Genomic DNA, 23,865 nt, shown 5'->3' with positions numbered 1-23,865 from the left:
AATAACTGTCTTAGTGATTTTACAGAAAATCAATATAAAGTGTCTTCAATTTGTAAGATATGGTTTGTGTTCCCTTGCTATTTGATTCTTTTTATGTGACTGTTTTCTGTATTGTTAGGTTTTTCTTAAGTGTGAAAAGATACATTTCCATAGTTTCATGCAATGATGGAACCCATAGAATACCTAAAATGTTCACTAGAATGTGGGCATGTAGTAGTGGTTATAATGTACACCAACATGAATGTTAAAAACGTTGAATTACTTTGAAAATTCTCGTTGCAAAGGTCTTATTTGCTGTGTCTTCAAAATTTGCAGTTTGCAGACTAGATTTGAAAGCCGTTGAAAATAGATTTAATCGGCTGGGCATGATGGCTCATATTTGCAGCCTAGCACTTTGAGAGGCCAAGGCAGGCAGATCGCTTGAAGTCTAGAGTTAGACACCAGCCTGGCCAACATGGTGAAACCCGGTCTCTACTAAAAATACAAAAAAATTATCCTGGCGTGGTGGTGGGTGCCTGTAATACCAGCTACTCGGGAGGCTGCAGCAGGAGAATTGCTTGAACCTGGGAGGCGGAGGTTGCAGTAAGCTGAGATCGCGCCACTGCTCTCCAGCCTGGGGGACAGAGTGAGACTGCATCTCAACAACAGCAACAAAAAAAAGAAAGAAAGAAAATAGATCAATAGATCTAACCAACTGGCAAGGGCTCCCAAGAAGCTGCAACTTCCAAGTCACTAAGGGGAAAGGTGAATTAGTGGCCATGCTTCCATTAACTGCATTTCTGGATTTTCTACTGTAGAGTGGAAAACCTAATACATATCTCCACTTTTTTTGTTATTTTAGAAAATAATTAATTGTTGATTAATTCTGGTTAATTATAGTTGAAATATTGGCTATTTCCGAATGTGAAAGTGTTCTCTCTAATCATCTGAATTGACTATGGGAAAAAACTTTCCTAATTAAAAATAATAGATATTATTTACATTTAATGTATTGAAAGGAAGAGTTTCGATATTAAAGTTAAAAGGACAAATTTAATGATTGATAATTTTAGGAGTTGACAGTCCACTCTGATTTATCCATCTTAGATAAAAGCTACTTTATTTATAATTGTCTGAGCAAACTTCACAGGTGAGTTTGGAGGCAGGGAGTATAGGATAATACCAGAGATACCAAGTGTCTTTCATATATTATCATAATGGAATCATTGAGAGGGATAGAATGACAGAGACAGGATGACGTTCAGAATGTGCTTCTTTGTTAATTAGCTTATATAAGTGACTCAGAAATCATCCTAGCTTTTACCCTCCGCCCAGGCTTTAAGCTTGTCTAAGTAACTGGAAATGACTGAGAGCACGGCTTGCTTAACAAAAATGCCATGAGGACTGTCGTCTCATTTTCTCATTTGCATCATGGTTGTTCATACCCATAAGTTTCATACCCGCGGATTCAACTAATCTCAGATAAAAAATATTTACAGGGAGAAAAAAGCAGCTGTACTGAGCATGTACTTTTTTTTTGTTTGTTTGTTTGTTTTTTTGAGACAGAGTCTCACTCTATTACCCATGCTGGAGTGCAGTGGTGCAATCTCAGCTCACTGCAACCTCCGCCTCCTGGTTTCAAGCTATTCTCCTGCCTCAGCCTCCTGAATAGCTGGGACTACAGGCATGCGCCACCACGCCCTGCTAATTTTTTGTATTTTCAGTAGAAACTGGGTTTCACCGTGTTAGCCAGGATGGTCTCGATCTCCTGACCTCGTGATCCGCCCGCCTCGGCCTCCCGAAGTGCTGGGATTACAGGCATGAATGACCACGCCCTGCCAAACATGTATGTATTTTTAATCTTCTTGCTGTTCCTAAACAGTATGGCATTGCAAGTATTTACACAGCATTTACATTGTATTAGGCATTCAAAGTAATCTAGACATAAAGTATTCAGGAGGATAGGTTTAGGTTACATGCAAATCCCACACCATTTACTAAGAAGATACTTGAACATCTTCAGATCTTGGTATCTCAGGGAGTCCTGGACCGAATCTTCAATGGCTATTGAGGGAAAACTTTATAAATCCAGCATGTTTGCATTTACTATATCTCAGTTTGTACTGGAGCTAACTTATTAGACATATTGGACAGAGCTCAAGTAGATAAGGAAAATTGTCCACTGGCCTTTTTTTCCTTTTCATCAGGGCAAATAAAAATAAGAGAAAGAAATTCTCACTTTTTTTTATTTTAATTTTCAGAAAGATGGATTCAGATGCCCTGTGAGTCTTCCAGAATGAGCTCATCTGCTGCATTTGCATGAACTACTTCATAGACCCGGTCGCCATTGACTGTGGGCACAGCTTTTGCAGGCCCTGCCTCTGCCTCTGCTCAGAAGAAGGCAGAGCACCAATGCACTGCCCTATGTGCAGAAAAATCTCAGAGAAGCCCAACTTCAACACCAATGTGGCACTCAAAAAGCTGGCTTCCCTAGCCAGACAGACCAGACCTCAGAACATCAACAACTCAGACAATATCTGTGTGCTCCATGAGGAGACTAAGGAGCTCTTCTGTGAGGCTGACAAGAGATTGATCTGTGGGCCCTGCTCTGAGTCACCAGAGCACGCGGCTCACAGCCACAGCCCAATAGGATGGGCTGCTGAGGAATGCAGGGTACGTGATGCCTCTAAGGCAGTTTGAATTATACAGAATCCCAAATAAGAATGATGAGGGCCTATGATAATGATGGTGATGAGAATGCAGATGGTGGATGTGGTGATTATTCCATGTCAATCATAACACACAAATGTGTCCTTTCAATGTTGCTGACTAATTTGGCACTCTAATCATAGCTGTGTTGAGACTTCACTAAAGGAGGTTTCCTTAGAAAAATTGTTCAAACGTGTACAATGGAGCTGTGGAGCTGGTGGCCAGCACCAAGAACACTTTTCAAAGAAGTCAGGTTATATAAAAGCCAGTTTCTCAGAAAATTGATAATATTATCCAAAAGGTCCCTTAAAACTCTCTATTATGTTTCTATCACTTTTCACATCCAAGTTATTAGAACCAAATGGGTTTAACTTGGAAAAATCTGACCACTCCACTCTAACTTAATTTATGTTTCTTTCAATTACAGCCTTTCTTTATTGATAAGAGTATGAAATCTACTCTACTGTCTTCATTATTGCTAAGCTTCTTGCTTCTTTTGCAGGAGAAACTTATAAACGAAATGGACTATTTATGGAAAATCATTCAAGAGACATGAAACAATCTAAATCAGGAAACTAGAACATTTCATTCGTTAAAGGTAAGATGAAAATGTTTTCTTTGTTTTTACACGAATAAACACAATGTTAGCTTATACTTTTTAGCTAAATTCAAACTACCAGTTGAAAGATAGTGATTTCATTCCAAGAAAATATAGTGATTTCAATTGATATAATAGGAGTTGCAAACAGAGAAGCCCACACAAGCTAGATAAATTAATTCTAGTATATTGGATAAACGGCATGATGTGTATTCTAGTTGAAATTTGAAGGTTGGCATAAACCTTTTCAGACACTGCAGATGAGACAACCTTTCACTAAGATTGCGTGTGAGGAAGACGAAAGAAATAGAATAGTATATAGAGTAAAAATATGGTAAAAGTAAAAAAATTCTGCATAATATGGTGTATGGCTAAATGTTTTTTAACATGTAGGTGAATCAGACATGGAAAAATCCTAAAAGAGAGATTAATAGAGGAAACAATTGACTCAGTAACAACTGTGAAGAAGTGTCACAGTGACAGAAACCAGGAGTCTTTATATAGGTTTGATTTAAAAAGGGAGAGAAATAGGAACATTGAAAAAGATGGACAGAAGAAGATAGCCAATATTCAAGACTCCTTGCAAGAGTGAGGCAGAAAGTTTATAAGTTTCTTGATTACACCCAGCATATAATTATTTGAAGTTTTCTATTGAGAGTGAGAACATGTAATCCTTTTAACCAAACATCTCTGCAGGACTATGTGTCATTAAGGAAGAGGATAATCACTATTCATTATCAAAAGATGCATGTATTTCTCCATGAGGAGGAGCAACAGCATCTGCAGGCACTGGAAAGAGAAGCAAAAGAGCTTTTCCAACTACTACAAGACAGTCAAGTGAGAATGACCCAACATTTAGAAGGGATGAAAGACATGTACAGAGAGCTGTGGGAGGCATGCCACATGCCTGACGTGGAGCTGCTCCAGGTGAGGAGGGAAGGTCCACCCTCAGAGACAGGAAGCCTTTGCTGGACAATGCTGCCAGGACATGCAAATTTCACCAGCATATGTCACTGCTCTAAGCTAAGTGGCACATGCTGTCTGACTTCCACCATTACATTTCTCCATTCACTTATTACTGCACACTTTGGTAATGTTTGGGAAATTTTTGCCATTTTAGCAGATAATATGTAACAAAGTTCTCTTCAATATAATTTGGATTACTATCCACACAGAGAGATCATTTAACATCATTAGAACTCTAGGCCAGGGGAAGGTTAGTAATTCTCCATTTATATGCCCTAGTTCCTCCTCACTCTGATGTCCCACACAGCAGTGATTTGCTGAAGACATTGAGGGGTTTCCCCTTGCCTGGGCAAGGTTTGTCAAAGCTGCTCATCAATGTCCATGTGCTCTGTTTCTCATATGGTTCTCTGTTTTGTTTTAATAGTTGTCATGTGTGGTCAGACCTTTCCTTGGAAATAAGATTAGGAAATTAATGACACTGGAAACCTAGATATCTTTGCTTTACTCCACCATCTCTTGCTGAGCTCCTTTCTTCTTAATGCCCACTGATGAAGCTTTTCATTGTTTAGTTGAGGTTCTGTTATCAATGTAGCCTTCAATGATTCCTTAGCAGGAAATAAAAAGATACACATTATTAAAACACTAAAACAGAAAGAAACAAGAGGATGAGAAAAGATGCAGAAGGAAAAATCTCTCATAATTAACATTATCTTTCATTTTTTTGCAGGATGTGAGAAATGTATCAGCAAGGTGAGTTTACACTAAAAAAACGCTATTTCTGAAAAATTTGTTCTGTTGTGAAAGAAGGGGATGTATACATTTTGAGTACTAACATCGTTGTCAGTGGCTAATTCCAATTTTGTTTCAAAAGAGGGCCTGAGGTCTTCTTCTCTTTGGTCTGGAAAGTTTTCACCTCAAAATTTGTATGAATTAAAATATACATAAAAACAATTTGCCATTCGGAAGTTTGTTCTTCCCAATCCATCCATCCTGACCGGCCATACCCCACAGATCTTAATACAAAATTACTCTGAGGAATCATAGAGGTGTCTTCTACTCTAGAAGGGTGGGAGGTTAAAAAAAAAAATGACAGAGGGAGGAGAGAGATTCCCTAAGGATGGGCTGAGGAGGGATGTTTTGTTCCTAAAAGCGTCAATGACCCGGGTCTGCTCCATCACCATACACCCAGTTCTAGGAAAGACCTCAGGAAAATGGTTGCCTCGGGACCCTCAGTGGCAGGGTTCTCAGGCTGGAATTAGACTCCTTTGTTTTGCACGGAAGATTAAAGCCTTTTGTCTCAGTGAACATTCTCTGTTAGACACTGACTAGCATTAGTGACAACTGCAGGCTGAGGTCCCAGAAGTTTTTGCCTGAGTTTTCTGCTCTCTGAAATATTTCCAGGATTTCTGCATACCCTCAAGTGGTGTGATGGGCAGAGGGAGGCAATGACTTTTAATGACTTTAGAAGTTGTATAATGTCTGAGAATAACATATCTGGGGAAATTGGGTTTTTATGGAAGTAAAGTTTAGAAAAAGTAACATCCTTATGGCCCCTAGAGTGTGGAATAAAATGTACACCCAGTTAATCAAAACTGGCAGAATTCTGAGGAAACATCTTACATGAAAATATGATATCTTCGTATGACTATGTGATTAGCTCTGGGCCTGGAAATATAACTGAGGCCATTTTCTTTGCAGGACTGATTTGGCACAGATGCAAAAGCCCCAGCCAGTGAACCCAGAGCTCACTTCATGGCGCATAACTGGAGTCCTAGACATGCTCAACAACTTCAGAGGCAAGAGCCAGCTGCTTGGCAGTCCGGCCTCAAATTACTTCCTTATTGGGTCCCTTGGTTGAGGCTTTTCCCGTTTAAGTTTTATTAGGTTTGACATGTAGGTAATACATAGTTTTCCAAAACATGTGCATCTTCTCTACCTGCATAGTAATATTACAATGATCAAAGCTCAATTTCCTGACTTACAGTTTGATGAAAATGTAAAGCAAGATACATACTTTATCTGCAGAATAAGAGGACGAAGAATATTCAGATCATGTAGTTATGAAGACACTAGTTCTCATGGTGGCATCAGTATTTCGTGTTTGTTCGATTTAATTCAATTTTGAAGGCTTAGATTTGGCATAATGGTTTTTAATTTTTTCTATTCTTTGTGCATTTACATGCATTCTACAAGCACCCTTTATTATTTACAAAATCAGAACATTTTGATCAACAAAGAAAATGACTAAAATATCCATAACCAGGACAATTCTAATGCCATCAGAAACACCTTGTAACAAGTGAAAGGTGAGGGATCTGTGAACGTGGCTTAACCATGTTAGGCCCATTCTAGAGAGCAGGTCTAAGTAGCAGAGGGCAGGAACCCAGAGTGGATTGAATCAGGAGATAAACAGATAATGTAAAGCCAGAGTATTTTTTTTAAGAAACTTATAAATTTTACATGTGTTAATTTCTACCAAATTTTTGATGTTTGAGACTATAACAGGCATAACTTACATTCCAATAAATACTCACATCACAGCAAATTGATGTCTACCTGTTGATGATCTTAAAGACAAATAATACAAGAAGAGTTTTCTATTGAAGAAAAAAAACCATTTTGCATATGTCCTGAAACAAACTATGCAGATGTAGACATTAAATCATTATTTCCCCAGTGACATGGTCACATTTTTTCTCTATTATTTAAGGAATGATACATAATTGTATATGCTGTAGAGGTGTAATAACATTTCATCTTCATGGATGCATGGGGCTGAACTCTCTTGGCTTCCTTTTTTCTGTATTTTCTAGGAAGAAGAGCAAATGAAGTAAATAATTGGGCCACAGAGCCTCTGTCCCTCATAACACTCACTAATATAATATTTTTTCCTTGTCAGTGGATAATGCTCTGAGCACGGAAATGACTCCTTGCTATATAAGCCTTTCTGAGGATGTGAGACATGTGATATTTGGAGATGACCATCTCAGTGCACCCATGGATCTCCAGGGAGTGGAGAGCTTTGCTGTGTGGGGAGCGCAAGCATTCACCTCCGGCAAGCATTACTGGGAAGTGGATGTGACCCACTCCTCCAATTGGATTCTGGGAGTCTGTCGAGATTCCAGGACAGCAGATACCAGTATCGTTTTTGATTCTGATGAAACATTTTTTTCAATTTCCTCAAAGAGGAGCAATCACTATAGTCTCTCCACCAACTCTCCACCTTTAATTCAGTATGTGCAAAGGCCTCAGGGTCGGGTTGGGGTGTTTCTGGATTATGATAATGGATCTGTGAGTTTTTTTGATGTTTCTAAAGGTTCTCTTATCTATGATTTTCCTCCTTCCTCCTTCTCTTCCCCTCTGAGGCCTTTCTTTTGCTTTGGTTGTACATGAAAATTTGGTTTCATGATGATTTGTTGTGACCTCCCATATATGAGGCAAATAGCGTCCTAAGACCCTATGTGTGAGAGCCTGTGAGCTCATTGTAACTTCATGGAATGTAATTACTTTACGGTTATAAATGGGATAACCACCTTGAATGTGTACATTTGTTAATTAAGTTATTTTAATTAATAAATTATTGTGGAATCTTTACTAGAACATCAATAATGGTTTTTTTTTTGTACTAGTTTTTTTGAGATTCAGTCACTTACTGTGAAAGTCATGTTCTAATATATTTAATTCAGAGATTGTTAGTGTGTCACACTTGTGCAGGCATCAGAGCTCTCTACTGCCTGTGGACTTCTATCACTTCCAGAAGAATCCCAATACACATTAACACTTATTCTCCATTCACCTTCCCCCATTCCTTGACAGCACTTAATCTACTTTTTATGTTTTTGCATTCAGGTGAATAAAATCATACAATGTAAGCTCTTTTTTTTAATCTGATTTCTTTTTCAGAGAGTATGTTTTCAGTTTGTACACACTGTAAATCATTTGTCTTAGTTGTATATTTGAACCAGGCTGGGGTAGAATAATGAAGTGGTGGATATCTTATCTGACAGAGAATAAAAAGAGTGCTTATTTTCTTTCTAAGTCTAAACAAGTTAAGTTGACCTCACAGACTGTATTATTTCTCAGAATCCTAGTTATTAATCACATTTCAGCTCATACAACAGTTTTTCAGTGCTGGGTTGCTCTGCTATTACATCTTCTCTGAATATATTATATCAGATTAAAATATTCAGAAAACTCTTATACTTGTTACTACCAGATTGAAAATTCCAAGGGGGCAATGGCAGTATTTGCCTTCTTTGCTAATATATTACAATTATTCAATGCAATTTTTAGAATAGATTACACAGTAAATAAGATGAGTAAATGGATAAGTAGAGGAGTTAATATGTATAAATATTCTAACATTAAGTAACTTTTCCAAAATATAAGTAACGAAATAGGATAGAACATACTAATGAATATCTATCAAAAGATAAGAAATGAATTGATTTTCAGATTCATATCAAAGATAACACTATTATGTTAGGATTTAAAATAATTGTAGCATAATTTTTACAAGGTTGATTTCAATTGTCTTAGGTTTTTTAATATAAACTGTCGAAAGAGGAAAGTTCCTATATAAGATGATGGGAACAGGAAGAGGACTTATAATAACGGAGGCTGTCCTTATTTAAACTGACATATAAATTTAATTACTTGCTAAGAGTAAAGTGGTATAAACCTTCTTATGCAGTAGAAATAACAAACTTTGTTTACATTTTAAATAACAATCCAGATGATAGAGAATGGAAAATTCTATAACAGAATGTAATAGCTACGTCTCCTAGCACACCGGCTTATGTGCTCTAACAAAGACCACGAATTTGAAACGATTCAGAAGGTGCATTTCTCTCACATGTTTGTACCAATATAGGAGTTGGTCAAGAAGAAGACTGACATCTTCAATGGGTGAATTTCACCTCTGTGTGCAGGAAACTTCCATTTATTGCCATGTCCCATGCAGCAGGAAAGCTGGAAGAAAAGTAGGAGGGACAAGAGTATTTGGCTTTAAGGAAATCACCTGGTGTTTCTCACAATGCATTTATTCCCGTCCTATAGGTTCAAAATTAGGCAGGTGGGACACCAAGTTGTAATGTATCTGGGAATGCTGTTTACACTCTAAACCATATTTATTCTTATCATTTGATTCAGAAAACAAATTCAATGACTGGCACAACTGAAAATAACCCAAGAGATTTGTTCAATGAAACAAAGCTGAACCTCAACCAAATAGATAAGCTGCTGCCTAAGGTTAGCACCAGTTCTTAGTATTCAAGAGTGAGTAAACCCTGCTTTTTACCACTGTCGAGGTGTCCAGGGTTGTCCTTTTTAGAGCCTGGCTAGCTGAGGGTTACGTGGCAAGAAACATCTTATTTGTATTTTAGTCCCTTAAATGAATGATTTTGATAGGAATGATTCTCCAAATTTTGAAAATACTTATCAGAAATATTCTCTTATTCCTTCACTCTATACCACATAGACTATAATAAACTGTCTCTCTTCTGCCTCCACACATTTCATGCAGAACATTAGGAGTTAGCGGAGAGAAAGCTTACCACCAGCTTCTTTCGGACTCGCTGCTTTTTTCCAAGTGATCTGAGGTGATAAAATTACTCACCTTAGGGCTCCAACCTAGCACTCCTTTTTGATTTTCACCTATGTTTTGTGAGCTTTTCTGTTGATGCTAAAACTCTATGCAACAGTCAAAGCCTCATAATTTACTTACATTATTTGTTGCTAGATTTCAAGGAAAAATTTATTCCTGACATTCTTCTAATTTAGCTCAGATTCACTTTGGCAGAAAGACAGAATTAGCTACTTTACGATCACTTAGTATTTGACTCTGATTTTGGAAGATGAAAAAGTTTTTGCGTCTATTTACCATATTTTCTTAGCCATTTAACCAAGATATTTTTATTCTATTGATTCTCCTAGAAATATTCACTTTATTTATTCCCTTCACCTGTCAGAATTTATGTTAGAATATCACCAAGACTTACTTACAATTGAAATAAATCAAAGAGAGACCACTAAGAACATTGTCAATCATTAATATATAAATCTTGAACTTCCTGAAATTTTTATCCCTAAAAGAAGTTATTTATCAATAGCCTGGTTACAGTTTTTTTTAATACAAGGATTTTCACTCTTCTATAGTACAAAAAGTAAAAAATGATAAAGAGGATAACTTGAAAAAAAAAATCTAACAAAACTGAGACATATTCTTGACTAGCACCTTATTTCTGTACTAAATTTAGGAGACATGTAAATGGCAGGTTTCCTAAGTGAAATAAGACAGACACACAGAGAAATATACTTCATGGTCCCACTCATATTTGAAATCTATTTTTATAAGTTCAATACATTAAAAAAGGTGGTTACATTGGTGGGAAGGAAATACGTAAATGAAGGGCAAAAGTTGTAAAGGTGCAGTAATGTAGAATAAATGAATCTGATGTACAACCTGTAGGTATATTAGATAATCTTGTATTGTTTTTGGGAAATATTCTGAGGGACTAGATTTTTGGTGTCCTTATCATAAAAAGAAGCAGAGCTAAGTGATATGATCGATTTGTTAATTTTCTTCATTATACTAATCATTTCCTTATGCACATGTATCTCAAAACGACATATTGTGCACCTTGAAAATATAAAATAAAACAAATTAAAAAATAAAGGTAATATTGTTCTTGCATGTAAGCTGAAAATAAGTGAAGACTGGGTCAGTAATAACATTGCTTTGCTGAATTAAGAGAATTCTAATACGATATTTTCAGTTGGGAAGCTATCTGTATTAAATAAAATTGATCTAAAGCTGGTTACAGTGGCCATTCTTATAATCCCAGTGCTTTGGGAGGCCAAGGCAGAAAAATCAGTGGAGGCCAAGAGTTTGAGGTCAGCCTGGGCAACATAGTAAGACCTTATCTCTACCAAAAAATAAACAGAAAATTAGCCTTGAGTGGTGGTGTGCACCTGTTGTCCCAGCTTCTCAGGAGGCTGAGTTGGGAGGATTGCTTGAGTCCAGGAGTAGAAAACTGCAGTGAGTTCTGATTGTGCCGTTGCACTCCAGCCTCGGTGACAGTGTGAGAACTTGTCTCAAAAACAGCAACTAATTGTTTTTTGTAGCCATTTTATCTGAAAGGTATAATTCTTTCTTCTGCAATTAATAACTCTGCATATGTCTAGGCCAGCTATATCAGGTAGAGCTTGTCCTCTAGTGCTTATATCTATAAAACAAGTAAGACAATTATAAGGAGGCTCTAAGCAAAACAATTTTTTCTCATTCTGGACTTTGAGGTCTTAATTCTTTAGACTAATTTTCTGTCTCAATAGTGGATATCACCCTGAAACTTAATTTGTCCAAACACCTCACATAACCTGAGATTTTACAAAGCATATAGTTCACAGGATCAATACGTTCTTAGGCCTTAAAAGTCTCCAGGCATTCAAGGATGCTACTATGTGGAAACTCAGGCCTTCTACTGCATTATTGAAGGAGCACATTTGAGACTCACAGCACTGGTTACAGGAGTCTCTTTACAGGTCTGGACAATGAGTAATGTCAGTCCAGATAATTCTGAGGAAGGCTTTCTGCCTTGTTATGAGGAGGATAATCACTGGAGACTCTAGGCAAGTTCCCAGTCATCATTCCAGCATGTAGTTGCTGTTTTTGTAATCCCAGCATTTTGGGAGGCCTAGGCAGCTGGATCACTTGAGGTCAAGAGTTCATCAGTATTTTGTGTTTATTTAATTTAATTCAATTTTGAAGGCTTAGATTTGGCATAATGGTTTTTAATTATTTCTATTCTTTGTGCATTTACATGCATTTTATAAGTAATTTTTATTATTTACAAAATCAGAACATTTTGATCAACAAAGAAAATGACTAAAATATCCATAATCAGGATAATTCTAATGCCATCAGAAACATCTTGTAACAAGTGAAAGGTGAGGGATCTGTGAACATGGCCTAACTATGTTAGGCCCATTCTAGAGAGCAGGTCTAGGTAGCAGAGGGCAGGAATCCAGAGTAGATTGAATCAGGGCCTAAACAGAAAACGTAAAGCCAGAGTATTTTTTTTGGAAACTTATAAACTTTACATGTGTTAATTTCTACCAAATTTTTGATGTTTGAGACTATAACAGGCATAACTTACATTCCAATAAATACTCACATCACAGCAAATTGATGTCTACCTGTTGATGATCTTAAAGACAAATAATACAAGAAGATTTTTCTATTGAAGAAAAAAACATTTTAGATATGTTCTGAAACAAACTATGCAGAGATAGACATTAAATCATTACTTTGCCCAGTGATATGGTCACATTTTTTCTCTATTATTTAAGGAATGATACATAATTGTATATGCTGTAGAGGTGTAATAATATTTCATCCTCATGGATGCATGGGGCTGAAATCTCTTGGTTTCCTTTTTTCTGTATTTTCTTGGAAGAAGAGCAAATGAAGTGAATAATTGGGCCACAGAGCCTCTGTCCCTCATGGTACTCACTAATATATTTTTTTCCTTGTCAGTGGATAATGCTCTGAGCACGGAAATGACTCCTTGCTATATAAGCCTTTCTGAGGATGTGAGACATGTGATATTTGGAGATGACCATCTCAGTGCACCCATGGATCTCCAGGGAGTGGAGAGCTTTGCTGTGTGGGGAGCGCAAGCATTCACCTCCGGCAAGCATTACTGGGAAGTGGATGTGACCCACTCCTCCAATTGGATTCTGGGAGTCTGTCGAGATTCCAGGACAGCAGATACCAGTATCGTTTTTGATTCTGATGAAACATTTTTTTCAATTTCCTCAAAGAGGAGCAATCACTATAGTCTCTCCACCAACTCTCCACCTTTAATTCAGTATGTGCAAAGGCCTCAGGGTCGGGTTGGGGTGTTTCTGGATTATGATAATGGATCTGTGAGTTTTTTTGATGTTTCTAAAGGTTCTCTTATCTATGATTTTCCTCCTTCCTCCTTCTCTTCCCCTCTGAGGCCTTTCTTTTGCTTTGGTTGTACATGAAAAGTTGGTTTCATGATGATTTGTTGTGACCTCCCATATATGAGGCAAATAGCGTCCTAAGACCCTATGTGTGAGAGCCTGTGAGCTCATTGTAACTTCATGGAATGTAATTACTTTACGGTTATAAATGGGATAACCACCTTGAATGTGTACATTTGTTAATTAAGTTATTTTAATTAATAAATTATTGTGGAATCTTTACTAGAACATCAATAATGGTTTTTTTTTTGTACTAGTTTTTTTGAGATTCAGTCACTTACTGTGAAAGTCATGTTCTAATGTACTTAATTCAGAGATTGTTAGTACATCACACTTGAGCAGCCATCAGAACTCTCTTACCACCTGGGCGCTTTTATCACTTCCAGAAGAATCCCAATACCCATTAACATTTATTCTCCATTCACCTTCCCCCATTCCTTCAGAACACTTAATCTACTTTTTATGTTTTTGCATTCAGGTAAATAAAATCATACAATATAAGTTCTTTTTTAAATCTGATTTCTTTTTCAGAGAGTATGTTTTCAGTTTGTATATACTAAACCATTTGTCTTACTTGTATATTTGAACCAGGCTGGGGTAGAAAAATGAACTGGTGGATATCTTATCTTACAAAGAATAAAGAAGTGTGCTTATTTTCTTTCTAAGTCTGAGCACGTTAAGTTGACCTCACAGACTTTATTATTTCTCAACATCCTAGTTATTAATCGCATTTCAGCTCATGCAACAGTTTTTCAGTGCTGGGTTGCTCTGCTATTACATCTTCTCGAGTATATTATATCAGATTATAACATTCAGAAAACTCTTACACTTATTACTACAAGATTGAAAATTCCAAGGGGGCAATGGCAGTATTTGTCTTCTTTGCTAATATATTACCATTATCGAATGCAATTTTTAGAATAGATTACACAATAAATAAAATGAATTAATGGATAAGTAGAGGAGTTAATATGTATAAATATTATTCTAACATTGAGAAACTTTTCCAAAATGTAAGTAACAAAATAGGATAGAACATACTAATGAATAGCTATCAAAAGATAAGAAATAAATTGATTTTCAGATTGATATCAAAGATAACACTATTATGTTAGGGTTTAAAATAATTGTAGCATAATTTTTATAGGGTTGATTTCAATTGTCTTAGGTTTTTTAATATAAACCATTGAAAATGAAGGTTCCTATATAAGATGATGGGGAACAGGAGCAGGACTTAGAATAGTGGAGACTGGCCTTAAACTGACATATAAATTTAATTACTAAGCATAAAGTGGTATAAACCTTCTTATGCAGTAGAAAGAACAAAATTAGTTTACACTTTAAATAAGAATCCAGATGATACAGAATGGAAAATTCTATAATAGAATGTAATAGCTACGTCTCCTAGGGCACCGGCTTATCTGCTCTAACAAAGACCACAAATTTGAAACGATTCAGAAGGTGCATTTCTCTCACATGTTTGGACCAATATAGGAGTTAGTCAAGAAGAAGACTGACATCTTCAAAAAGTGCATTTTATCTCTGTGTGCAGGAAACTCCCATTTATTGCCATGTCCCATGCAGCAGGAAAGCCAGAAGAAAAGTAGGAGGGACAAGAGTATTTGGCTTTAAGGAAATCACCTGGTGTTTTTCACAATGCATTTATTCCCACCTATGGGTTCAAAATTAGGCAGATGGCACACCAAGTTGTAAGATATATCTGGGAATGCTGTTTACACTCAAAACCATATTTATTCTTATCATTTGATTCAGAAAACAAATTAATTGACTGGCACAACTGAAAATAACCCAAGAGATTTGTTCAATGAAACAAAGCTGAACCTCAACCAAATAGATAAGCTGCTGCCTAAGGTTAGCACCAGTTCTTAGTATTCAAGAGTGAGTCAACCCTGCTTTTTATCACAGTCGAGGTGTCCAGCGTTGTCCTTTTTAGAGCCTGGCTAACTGACGGTTAGGTAGCAAGAAACCTCATACTTGTATTTTAGTCCCTTAAATGAATGATTTAGATAGGAATGATTCTCCAAATTTTGAAAATACTTATCAGAATTGTTCTCTTATTACTTCACTCTATACCCCATAGACTGTAATAAACTGTCTCTCTTCTGCCTTCACACATTTCATGCAGAACATTAGGTGTTAGCGGAGAGAAAGCTTATCATCAGCTTCTTTTAGACTCGCTGCTTGTTTCCAAGTGATCTGAGATGATAAAATTATTCATCTTAGGGCTCCAACCCAGCACTCCTTTTTGATTTTCACCTATGTTTTGTGAGCTTTTCTGTTGATGCTAAAACTCTATGCAACAGTCAAAGCCTCATAATTTAATTACATTATTTGTTCCTAGTTTTCAAGGAAAAATTTATTTCTGACATTCTTTTAATTTAGCTCAGATTCATTTTGCAGAAAGACAGTATTAGCTACTTTATGATCATGTAGTATTTGACTCTGATTTTGGAAGACGAAAAAGTTTTTGTGTCTATTTACCATATTTTCTCAACCATTTAACCAAGATAATCTTATTCTATTGATTCTCCTAGAGATACTTAATTCATTTATTCTCTTCACCTGACAGAATTTACATTAGAATATCACCAAGAATTACTTACAATTGAAATAAATCAAAGAGAGACCACTAAAAACATTGTAAATCATCAATCCAGAAATCCTGAATTTTCTGAGTTTTTTATCCCTAAAAGAAGTTATTTATCAATAGCCTGGTTACAGATTTTTTTATGGAGGCTGAGGCAGGATAATCACTTGAACCAGGAGGCAAAGATAGCAGTGAACAGAGATCATGCCACTGCACTCTAGCCTCAGTGACAGACTGAGTGAGACTCTGTCTCAGTGAATAAATAAATAAATAAATAAATAAATAAAATCACCTCCTGAATGGAGGGTGAAAATGGACTATAACATGAGGACTTGGGGGAAAAACATGCATTAGAAGAACATACTTAACATGCCAGTGGAAGGTGAAATTCTAAATATCTGAGAATATTTTTGAGAACTATGTTTAATTCTCACTATAGAAAGATGTACCCTTTGAATGACATTAAAAATTCACTAGAAGAGTGAAGAATAATAGTTAAAATGTCACATAAGTAACAAGAGTCTCAAAACATAAAATGTTCTAAAAGTTTAAAGTCCGTATTTGAGATAGAGGAGAGAATAAATAATAGTTAATTAATTAGACTTTAATATGTGAAAAGACTTTTCTAAAATTCTTCCATAATAATTGAAGATATAAATTACAGTAATTAAAATTTACAAACGAATAAAAGCATTAAAATGAATTGTGACAATTTTAAAAAAAGGTAAAGTTGAAAATTATTTAATTTTTAATCCCAATTATCCGAAAGTGATTTTATCAATGTCCTAAGAAAATTAAAATAAAAACAAACTTAACAATGTAAAAGAAGGGAAGTTTCCGCCGGGCTGGGGGCGGGAGCTAGGGCTTCTCTGGGGACTCAGTAGTGAGAAGCAGGGACCTTGGTGTTCGCCAGGCTTTCTGGGACAGTGCCGCGATCCCCCGCCCACGCCTCCAGCATGGTGCTGCTGGCTGGGACCTGGCCGCAGGGTGGCGGGGCGCGCTGCATGATCCCACCACCACCATCCCCACTCCTAGGCGCACAGGTCGAGGAGGACCGCACTGACTCCAAAGAGTTCCAGGACTTCTCCAGTCTGCCGGACACCCACAGCATCGCCTCTGATGACTCTTTGTACCCTTTCCAGGACGAGGAGGAGCACGGCGTCGAGGGCATGGAGAGCGTCCTGGAGGAGGGCATCCTGGAGGCGTGGGGCAGCTGCAGACGCTGGTGCGGTGTGGGGTGAGCTTTAAGAAGGTGCAGGAGACATACCATAATGGCTGGACCGGCCTTATTGTCGCCTGCTACCACGACTTTGTGGATATACCGTGATGGCCTTAGCTGAGTACCCCCACATTGATGTCAACTGGCAGGACAGGGAGGGGAACGCAGCCCTAATCATAGCTGCACAGGCAGGAGCTGCCTCTGGCCCCATGGGTACAGTTGCCTTAGACACTGGCTCTCAGCCCTGCCCTTCCTGCGTCAGCATCCCCTGGGCTGGTTGGTTCATTTGAGCTTTAACACAGATCTGGTGGAAACACAGGCTGCCAAGCCCTGCCCCTGGAGTCTTTCTTTGAATAGGCCTGGGGTGGGGCCCAAGAATGAGCAGAAGAACAGGTTTCCTGGTGAGGCTGATGCCGCTGGCCCAGGGATCCCACGTTGAGGACAGAGGGCTTTGAGGTTTTCATGGCTGATGATGGCCAGGAACCCTTCTCAGTAGGCATTGAAGACCAGCAGAGTCCCAGACCCCAGGAGAGATGTCGTCAGACGGACACAGAGGCATCACGGAATTAAAGTGAAAATGAAGAAAGGAGCTGAGCATCTGTTTCATGACTTTCCTGCGCTGTTTTACTAAAGAGCCTGCTCTGGCCCAGTCAGGGCACGCTATCATCACCAACTACTTGTTGAACTATGTCCTGGGTCTTGACCTTGAAGGAGGGATGCGTTTGGGTTGAAAGCCGCCATGCAGGGTCGAACCGAAAACATCGGAGCCCTGAGCTAGCAGGGGCGGGTGTTCACACGAGGGTCCTCGCCGTGGGATGTCGCCAGATGAGTGGCCACTTACACGTCGCCTCATGCAGAGGCTCCTGGAGCGCCCCTGCCAGGAGCGGTTGGGGGAAAAGTACCAACTGTAGCTGCCTCCGCTCCACGAGAGGGCGCTGAAGCCCGAGGGCTCCAAAAACTACCTGCAGAGGGTCAGGGACTGCGAGCTGTCCGCGCTGACGCCGCGCTCCGTGCGGGGCCCAGAGGACCCAGGCGCCCTGGACCCCATGGTCAGGATGACCACGAGCCTCTAACAGCCCCGCCCGTGGCCCTCGCGTGCCAGACCGTGTATCCCGAGAGCACCCTGTGCGTGGGAAGAGGCGGCTGGCGGTGCAGGAAATCCTGGCGGCGCAGGAAATCCTGGCAGCGCAGGAAATTCTGGGGGCGAGGCGTAGGGGTCGGTGGGGCGCAGGGGTCGGCGGGGCGCAGGGGTCGGCGGGGCGCAGGGGGCGGCGGGGCGCAGGGGGCGGCGGGGCGCAGGGGGCGGCGGGGCGCAGGGGGCGGGGGAAACGGAGTGCGCAGAGCTGCTCAAGCGGCCTGGCCTAGGGGCGCCGGGCTCCCGGGAGGGCTCCCCAAGAGCCTGCCTCCCACCTGCCCCGCTGCCGGGGTCCTGGGGCTCTGCCGAACCCGCCGCGTGGAAGGCCAGCCTCCTGCCCCTGCAGCGCCTGCGGCGGAGCAGCTGGCGGCCAGGCATGGTGGTGCCCCGGGTCCGCGTCAGCAAGGCACCCGCGCCCACCTTCCAGCCCAAGAGGCCAGCTCGGAAGTGCAACACCAAGGACAGCGGCCATATGCGGATACCCAGGTGGCCTAACAAGGTGGCCAAGGAGGAGAAACCGGAGGCGGAGGAGGCCGAGAAGAAGCGCCAGGCCAAGGTGCAGGAGAAGCGCCCGCTGCCCTGGTAGAAGAGGACGTGAGAATCCGCGGGTGCTTGACACGGGGTTTGAGGGCAGGGCGAGGCCGCGTGGCTGGGCACCATGGCAGCTCCCGGGACCACCGGGCCGCGTGTATTTCCACGCTGTCTCTCTAGGATGCTCCCAGGAAGGGCCTGGGGGAGCCACATCGATTCGCCTGACACCAGCCACCCTAGCAATCAGTACACCTAGAGGGCATGTTGCCTAAAAGGCTCCCTTTAGAGAACCTCCATTAAGATGTTTTTGAAGATCAATTTATTAGGCCGGAGGCGGTGGCTCACGCCTGTAAACCCAGCACTTTGGGAGGCCAAGGCAGGCGGATCTCCTGTGGTTGGGAGTTTGAGACTAGTGTGACCAACATGGAGAAACCCTGTCTCTACTAAAAATACAAAATTAGCCGAGCATGGTGGCACAACTACTCGGGAGGCTGAGGTAGGAGAATCGCTTGAACCCTGGAGGCAGAGGTGGCAGGCAGCCAAGATCGCGCCGTTGCACTCCGGCCTGGGCAACGAGAGCCAAACTCTGTCTCAATTTAAAAAAATAAATTTATTAAAGGGTATTTTCTGTGTAATTTTGTATTTTTAATCGTTATCCAATTTGCCAATTTTTACAAGTTGTAGGACCCCTTGTATCCAAGGCAGTTTTAATACACTTGCCTGAAGACCTTTTATTTAAAATACTGTTTCTAGCAATAAATGTTTATGATATCTGTAGGAGTTTACACAGAAATCATGGGATTCTCTCCTTTTGGGCTGTTTGCTTTGGTCTTTTCTTCTCATCATGGGTGCACGTGCACACTGCATGTTTTTATTAATTAGATTAAGTGATGCCGGATATTTCTATTTGTTGGAGGGATTGACTAGTTCAGCCACATGATCAAGTGAGACAGAGAGATCAGATTTTATTGTATCTTTTTAAAAAGTATTATCCATACAGTCATATATTGGGGAAAAACTTTTATCATCAAATTATAAAACAATGCAAAAATAAGCATGTATGTATTGCTAGAATTAAACTCATTTTAAGCAAGGAGTTTTAGATAAACTGGATACAAACTCTTTAACATATTTAAAAAAAGAGGTGAGAAAAACGTGTCATTTGATAAAATGGGGGTAATGTAATAAATGATTACCAGAAATACAAAATTAAGCCATATATGCTCTTAAGTAAATCGAATCCAGGCATCCTTAAAATGTAATAAAGGATGCAACAAGAGTAAGGATCCCAGAATGATGCAAATTACAGGAATGAGGAGGAGGTGATGTTTAGAACAAGCAAAGAGAATGCAATGGGAAGCAAACTTGTTTTAGGCAAATTCTCCTGGAGTGGACCAGGCAGCCCTCTCTTCCAGACTCAGTTCCAAAGAGTCCCTTATGTGGATATTTCTTTTATTTTTCCTTTGAGGACTGCACTTGGTGTTTAGTTCAACCTCATGCAGACCTCATGGAATTTCCAAGATGTGTGGCCTTGGCATTGTGGCACCTTCCTGCTACATGTACCTAATTCACAGCATTACCAAGTCACCATGAGCCCTACCCTCACCTCTGTCAGCTGAGGACCCAGCCAGGCAGTGCCACATGGTCTCCCAGGCACGCTTCTCCAAGCCGGCTATCCCTTCTGCGAAAGTTCTCAAGGCACTGGTCCAGGGAGATGAGCCCTGGGCCTGTCCTAAAGCTCCATAGGTGACTGCACTGCAGCCCACATGGAGAGCTGCAGCTCTAACACAGGGATTTTGAGAGGCCTCAGTCACCTTTAAGTGGCCACTTTGTGGAGCTCCCACAAAGGGCTCCACCTTCCCAAGAACGTCTAATTGTCATTGGAACAGCCAGGGTTAGGCAGCTTCTGCTCTGGTTGATGTGGCATCTGACCCTTTGTGGGTTGCCAGGCATTCCTTCCTGTTTCCGCCATGGGAAGTTAAAAATCATTTAAAAATCACACTCGGGTTCCAAGGTGGCCGAATAGGAACAGCTCCAGTCTACAGCTCCCAGCATGAGCGACGCAGAAGATGAGTGATTACTACATTTCCAACTGAGGTACCAGATTCATCTCAGTGGGGCTTGTCGGACAGTGGGTGCAGGACAGTGGGTGCAGCCCACCCAGCGTGAGCCAAAGAAGCATGAGGCATCGCCTCACCCAGGAAGTGCAAGGGGTCAGGGAATTCCCTTTCCTAGCCAAAGGAATCTGTGAAAGATGGCACCTGGAAAATCGGGTCACCCCCACCCTAATACTGCGCTTTTCCAATGATCTCAGCAAACGGCACACCAGGAGATTATATCCTGTGTCTGGTTCAGAGGGTCCTATGCCAACAGAGCCTCACTCATTGCTAGCACAGCAGTCTGAGATCCAACTGCAAGGCAGCAGTGAGGCTGGGGGAGGGGCGCCCGCCATTTCTGTGGCTTCAGTATGTAAACAAAGCGGGCTGGAAGCTCAAACTGGGTGGAGCCCACTGCAGCTCAAGGAGGCCTGCCTGCCTCTGTAGATTCCACCTCTGGGGGCAGGGCATAGCTGAACAAAAGGCAGCAGAAACCTCTGCAGACTTAAATGTCCCTGTCTGACAGCTCTGAAGAGAGTAGTGGTTCTCCCAGCACAGAGTTCGAGATCTGAGAACAGACAGACTGCCTCCTCAAGTCGGTCCCTGAGTAGCCTAACCAGGAGGCACCCCCCAGTAGGAGCAGACTGACACCTCACACGGCCACTTACCCCTCTGAGATGAAGCTTCTAGAGGAATGATCAGGCAGCAACATTTGCTGTTCAGCAATATTCACTGTTCTGCAGCCTCCGCTGCTGATACCCAGGCAAATAGGGTCTGGATTGGACCTCCAGCAAACTCCAACAGACCTGCAGCTGAGGGTCCTGACTGTTAGAAGGAAAACTAACAAACAGAAAGGACATCCACACCAAAACCCCATCTGTACGTCACCATCATCAAAGCCCAAAGGTAGATAAAACCACAAAGATGGGGAAAAAGCAGAACAGAAAAACTGAAAATTCTAAAAATCAGAGCATGTCTCCCCCTCCAAAGGAATGCAGATCCTCACCAGCAATGGAACAAAGCTGGATGGAGAATGATTTTGACAAGATGAGAGAAGAAGGCTTCAGACGATCAAACTTCTCCCTGCTAAAGGAGGAAGTTCCAATCCGTTGCAAAGAAGCTAAAAACCTTGAAAAAAGATCAGATGAATGGCTAACTAGAATAACCAATGTAGAGAAGTCCTTAAATGACCTGATGGAGGTGAAAACCATGGCCCGAGAACTATGTGATGAATGCACAAGTTTCAGTAGCCGATTCAATCAACTGGAAGAAAGGGTATCAGTGATTGAAGATCAAATGAATGAAAGGAAGTGAGAAGAGAAGTTTAGAGAGAAAGGAGTAAAAAGAAATGAACAAAGCCTCCAAGAAATATGGGACTATGTGAAAAAATTGGTGATGAAAGTGATGGGAAGTATGGAACTGAGTTGGAAAACACTCTGCAGGATATTTTGCAGGAGAACTTCCCCAACCTAGCAAGGCAGGCAAACATTCAAATTGAGGAAATACAGAGAATAGTACAAAGATACTCCTCAAGAAGAACAACTCCCAGACACATAATTGTCAGATTCATGAAAGTTGAAATGAAGGAAAAAATGTTACAGGCAACCAGACAGAAAGGTCAGGTTACCCATAAAGGGAAGCCCATGAGACTAACAGCAGATCTCTCAGCAGAAACTCTACAAGCCAGAAGAGAGTGGGGGCCGATATTCAACATTCTTAAAGAAAAGAATTTTCAACCCAGAATATCATATCCAGCCAAACTAAGCTTCAAAAGTGAAGGAGAAATAAAATCCTATATAGACAAGCAAATGCTGAGAGATTTTGTCACCATCAGGCCTGCCCTACAAGAGCTCCTGAAGGAAGCACTAAACATGGAAAGGAAGAATCAGTACCAGCCACTGCAAAAACATGCCGAATTGTAAAGACCATCAATGCTAGGAAGAAACTGCATCAACTATTGAGCAAAATAACCAGCTAACATCATAATGACAGGATGAAATTCACACATGACAATATTAACATTAAATGTAAAAGGGCTAAATGCTCCAATTAAAAGACACAGACTGGCAAATTCGATAAAGAGTCAAGACCCATCAGTGTGCTGTATTCAGGAGACCCATCTCACATGCAGAGACACACATAGGCTCAAAATAAAGGAATGGAGGAAGATCTACTAAGCAAATGGAAAACAAAAAGAGGCAGGGGTTGCAATCCTATTCTCTGATAAAACAGACTTTAAACCAACAAAGATCAAAAGAGACAAAGAAGGCCATTACATAATGGTAAAGGGATCAATTCAACAAGAAGAACTAACCTAAATATATTTGCACCCAATACAGGAGCACCCAGATTCATAAAGCAAGTTGTTAGAGACCTACAAAGAGAATTAGACTCCCACACAACAATAATGGGAGACTTTAATACCCCACTGTCAATATTAGACTGATCACTGAGACAGAAAATTAACAAGGATATCCAGGAATTGAACTCAGCTCTGCACCAAGCGGACCTAATAGACGTCTACAGACCTCTCCGCCCCAAATCAGGAGAATATACATTCTCCTCAGCACCACATCACACTTATTCCAACATTGACCACATAGTTGGAAGTAAAGCACTCCTCAGCAAATGTAAAAGAACAGAAATTATAACAAACTGTCTCTGAGACCACAGTGCAATCAAACTAGAACTCAGGATTAAGAAACTCACTCAAAACTGCTCAACTACATGGAAACTGAACAACCTGCTCCTGAATGACTACTGGGTACATAACGAAATGAAGGCAGAAATAAAGATGTTCTTTGAAACCAATGAGAACAAAGACACAACATACCGGAATCTCTGGGACACAAAGCAGTGTGTAGAGGGAAATTTATAACACTAAATGCCCACAAGGGAAAGCAGGAAAGATCTAAAATTGACACCCTAACATCACAATTAAAAGAACTAGAGAAGCAAGAGCAAACACATTCAAAAGCTATCAGAAGGCAAGAAATAACAAAGATCAGAGCAGAA

General features: G+C 40.4%; 1 protein-coding gene and 2 pseudogenes across 1 annotated transcript; all 3 read left to right on the top strand.

The window, feature by feature from the left end:
- The first annotated feature begins 2,244 nt into the window (after nucleotides 1-2,244).
- On the top strand, nucleotides 2,245-7,645 carry LOC129048987 (tripartite motif-containing protein 64-like; annotated as a pseudogene).
- A 5,058-nt stretch (nucleotides 7,646-12,703) lies between these two features.
- On the top strand, nucleotides 12,704-13,310 carry LOC129048986 (tripartite motif-containing protein 64C-like). The gene has a single exon (XM_054526207.2). It carries the CDS (start codon nucleotides 12,755-12,757, stop codon nucleotides 13,280-13,282), a length of 528 nt encoding a protein of 175 aa, XP_054382182.1. The 5' UTR covers nucleotides 12,704-12,754; the 3' UTR covers nucleotides 13,283-13,310.
- Nucleotides 13,311-16,825: 3,515 nt separating this feature from the next.
- Nucleotides 16,826-18,821, top strand: LOC129048985 (ankyrin repeat domain-containing protein 33B-like; annotated as a pseudogene).
- Nucleotides 18,822-23,865: the final 5,044 nt, after the last annotated feature.

Source organism: Pongo abelii, chromosome 9 (genome assembly GCF_028885655.2).
Source record: "Pongo abelii isolate AG06213 chromosome 9, NHGRI_mPonAbe1-v2.0_pri, whole genome shotgun sequence".
Taxonomy (NCBI): domain Eukaryota; kingdom Metazoa; phylum Chordata; class Mammalia; order Primates; family Hominidae; genus Pongo; species Pongo abelii.
Note: the sequence above shows the minus strand (reverse complement) of the source record. Positions and strands in the feature narration are given on the sequence as shown.

Bases quoted from the DNA above. Each gene is read 5' to 3' on its own strand.
- LOC129048986 (XM_054526207.2), top strand. From the start codon at position 12,755: ATGGTACTCACTAATATATTTTTTTCCTTGTCAGTGGATAATGCTCTG.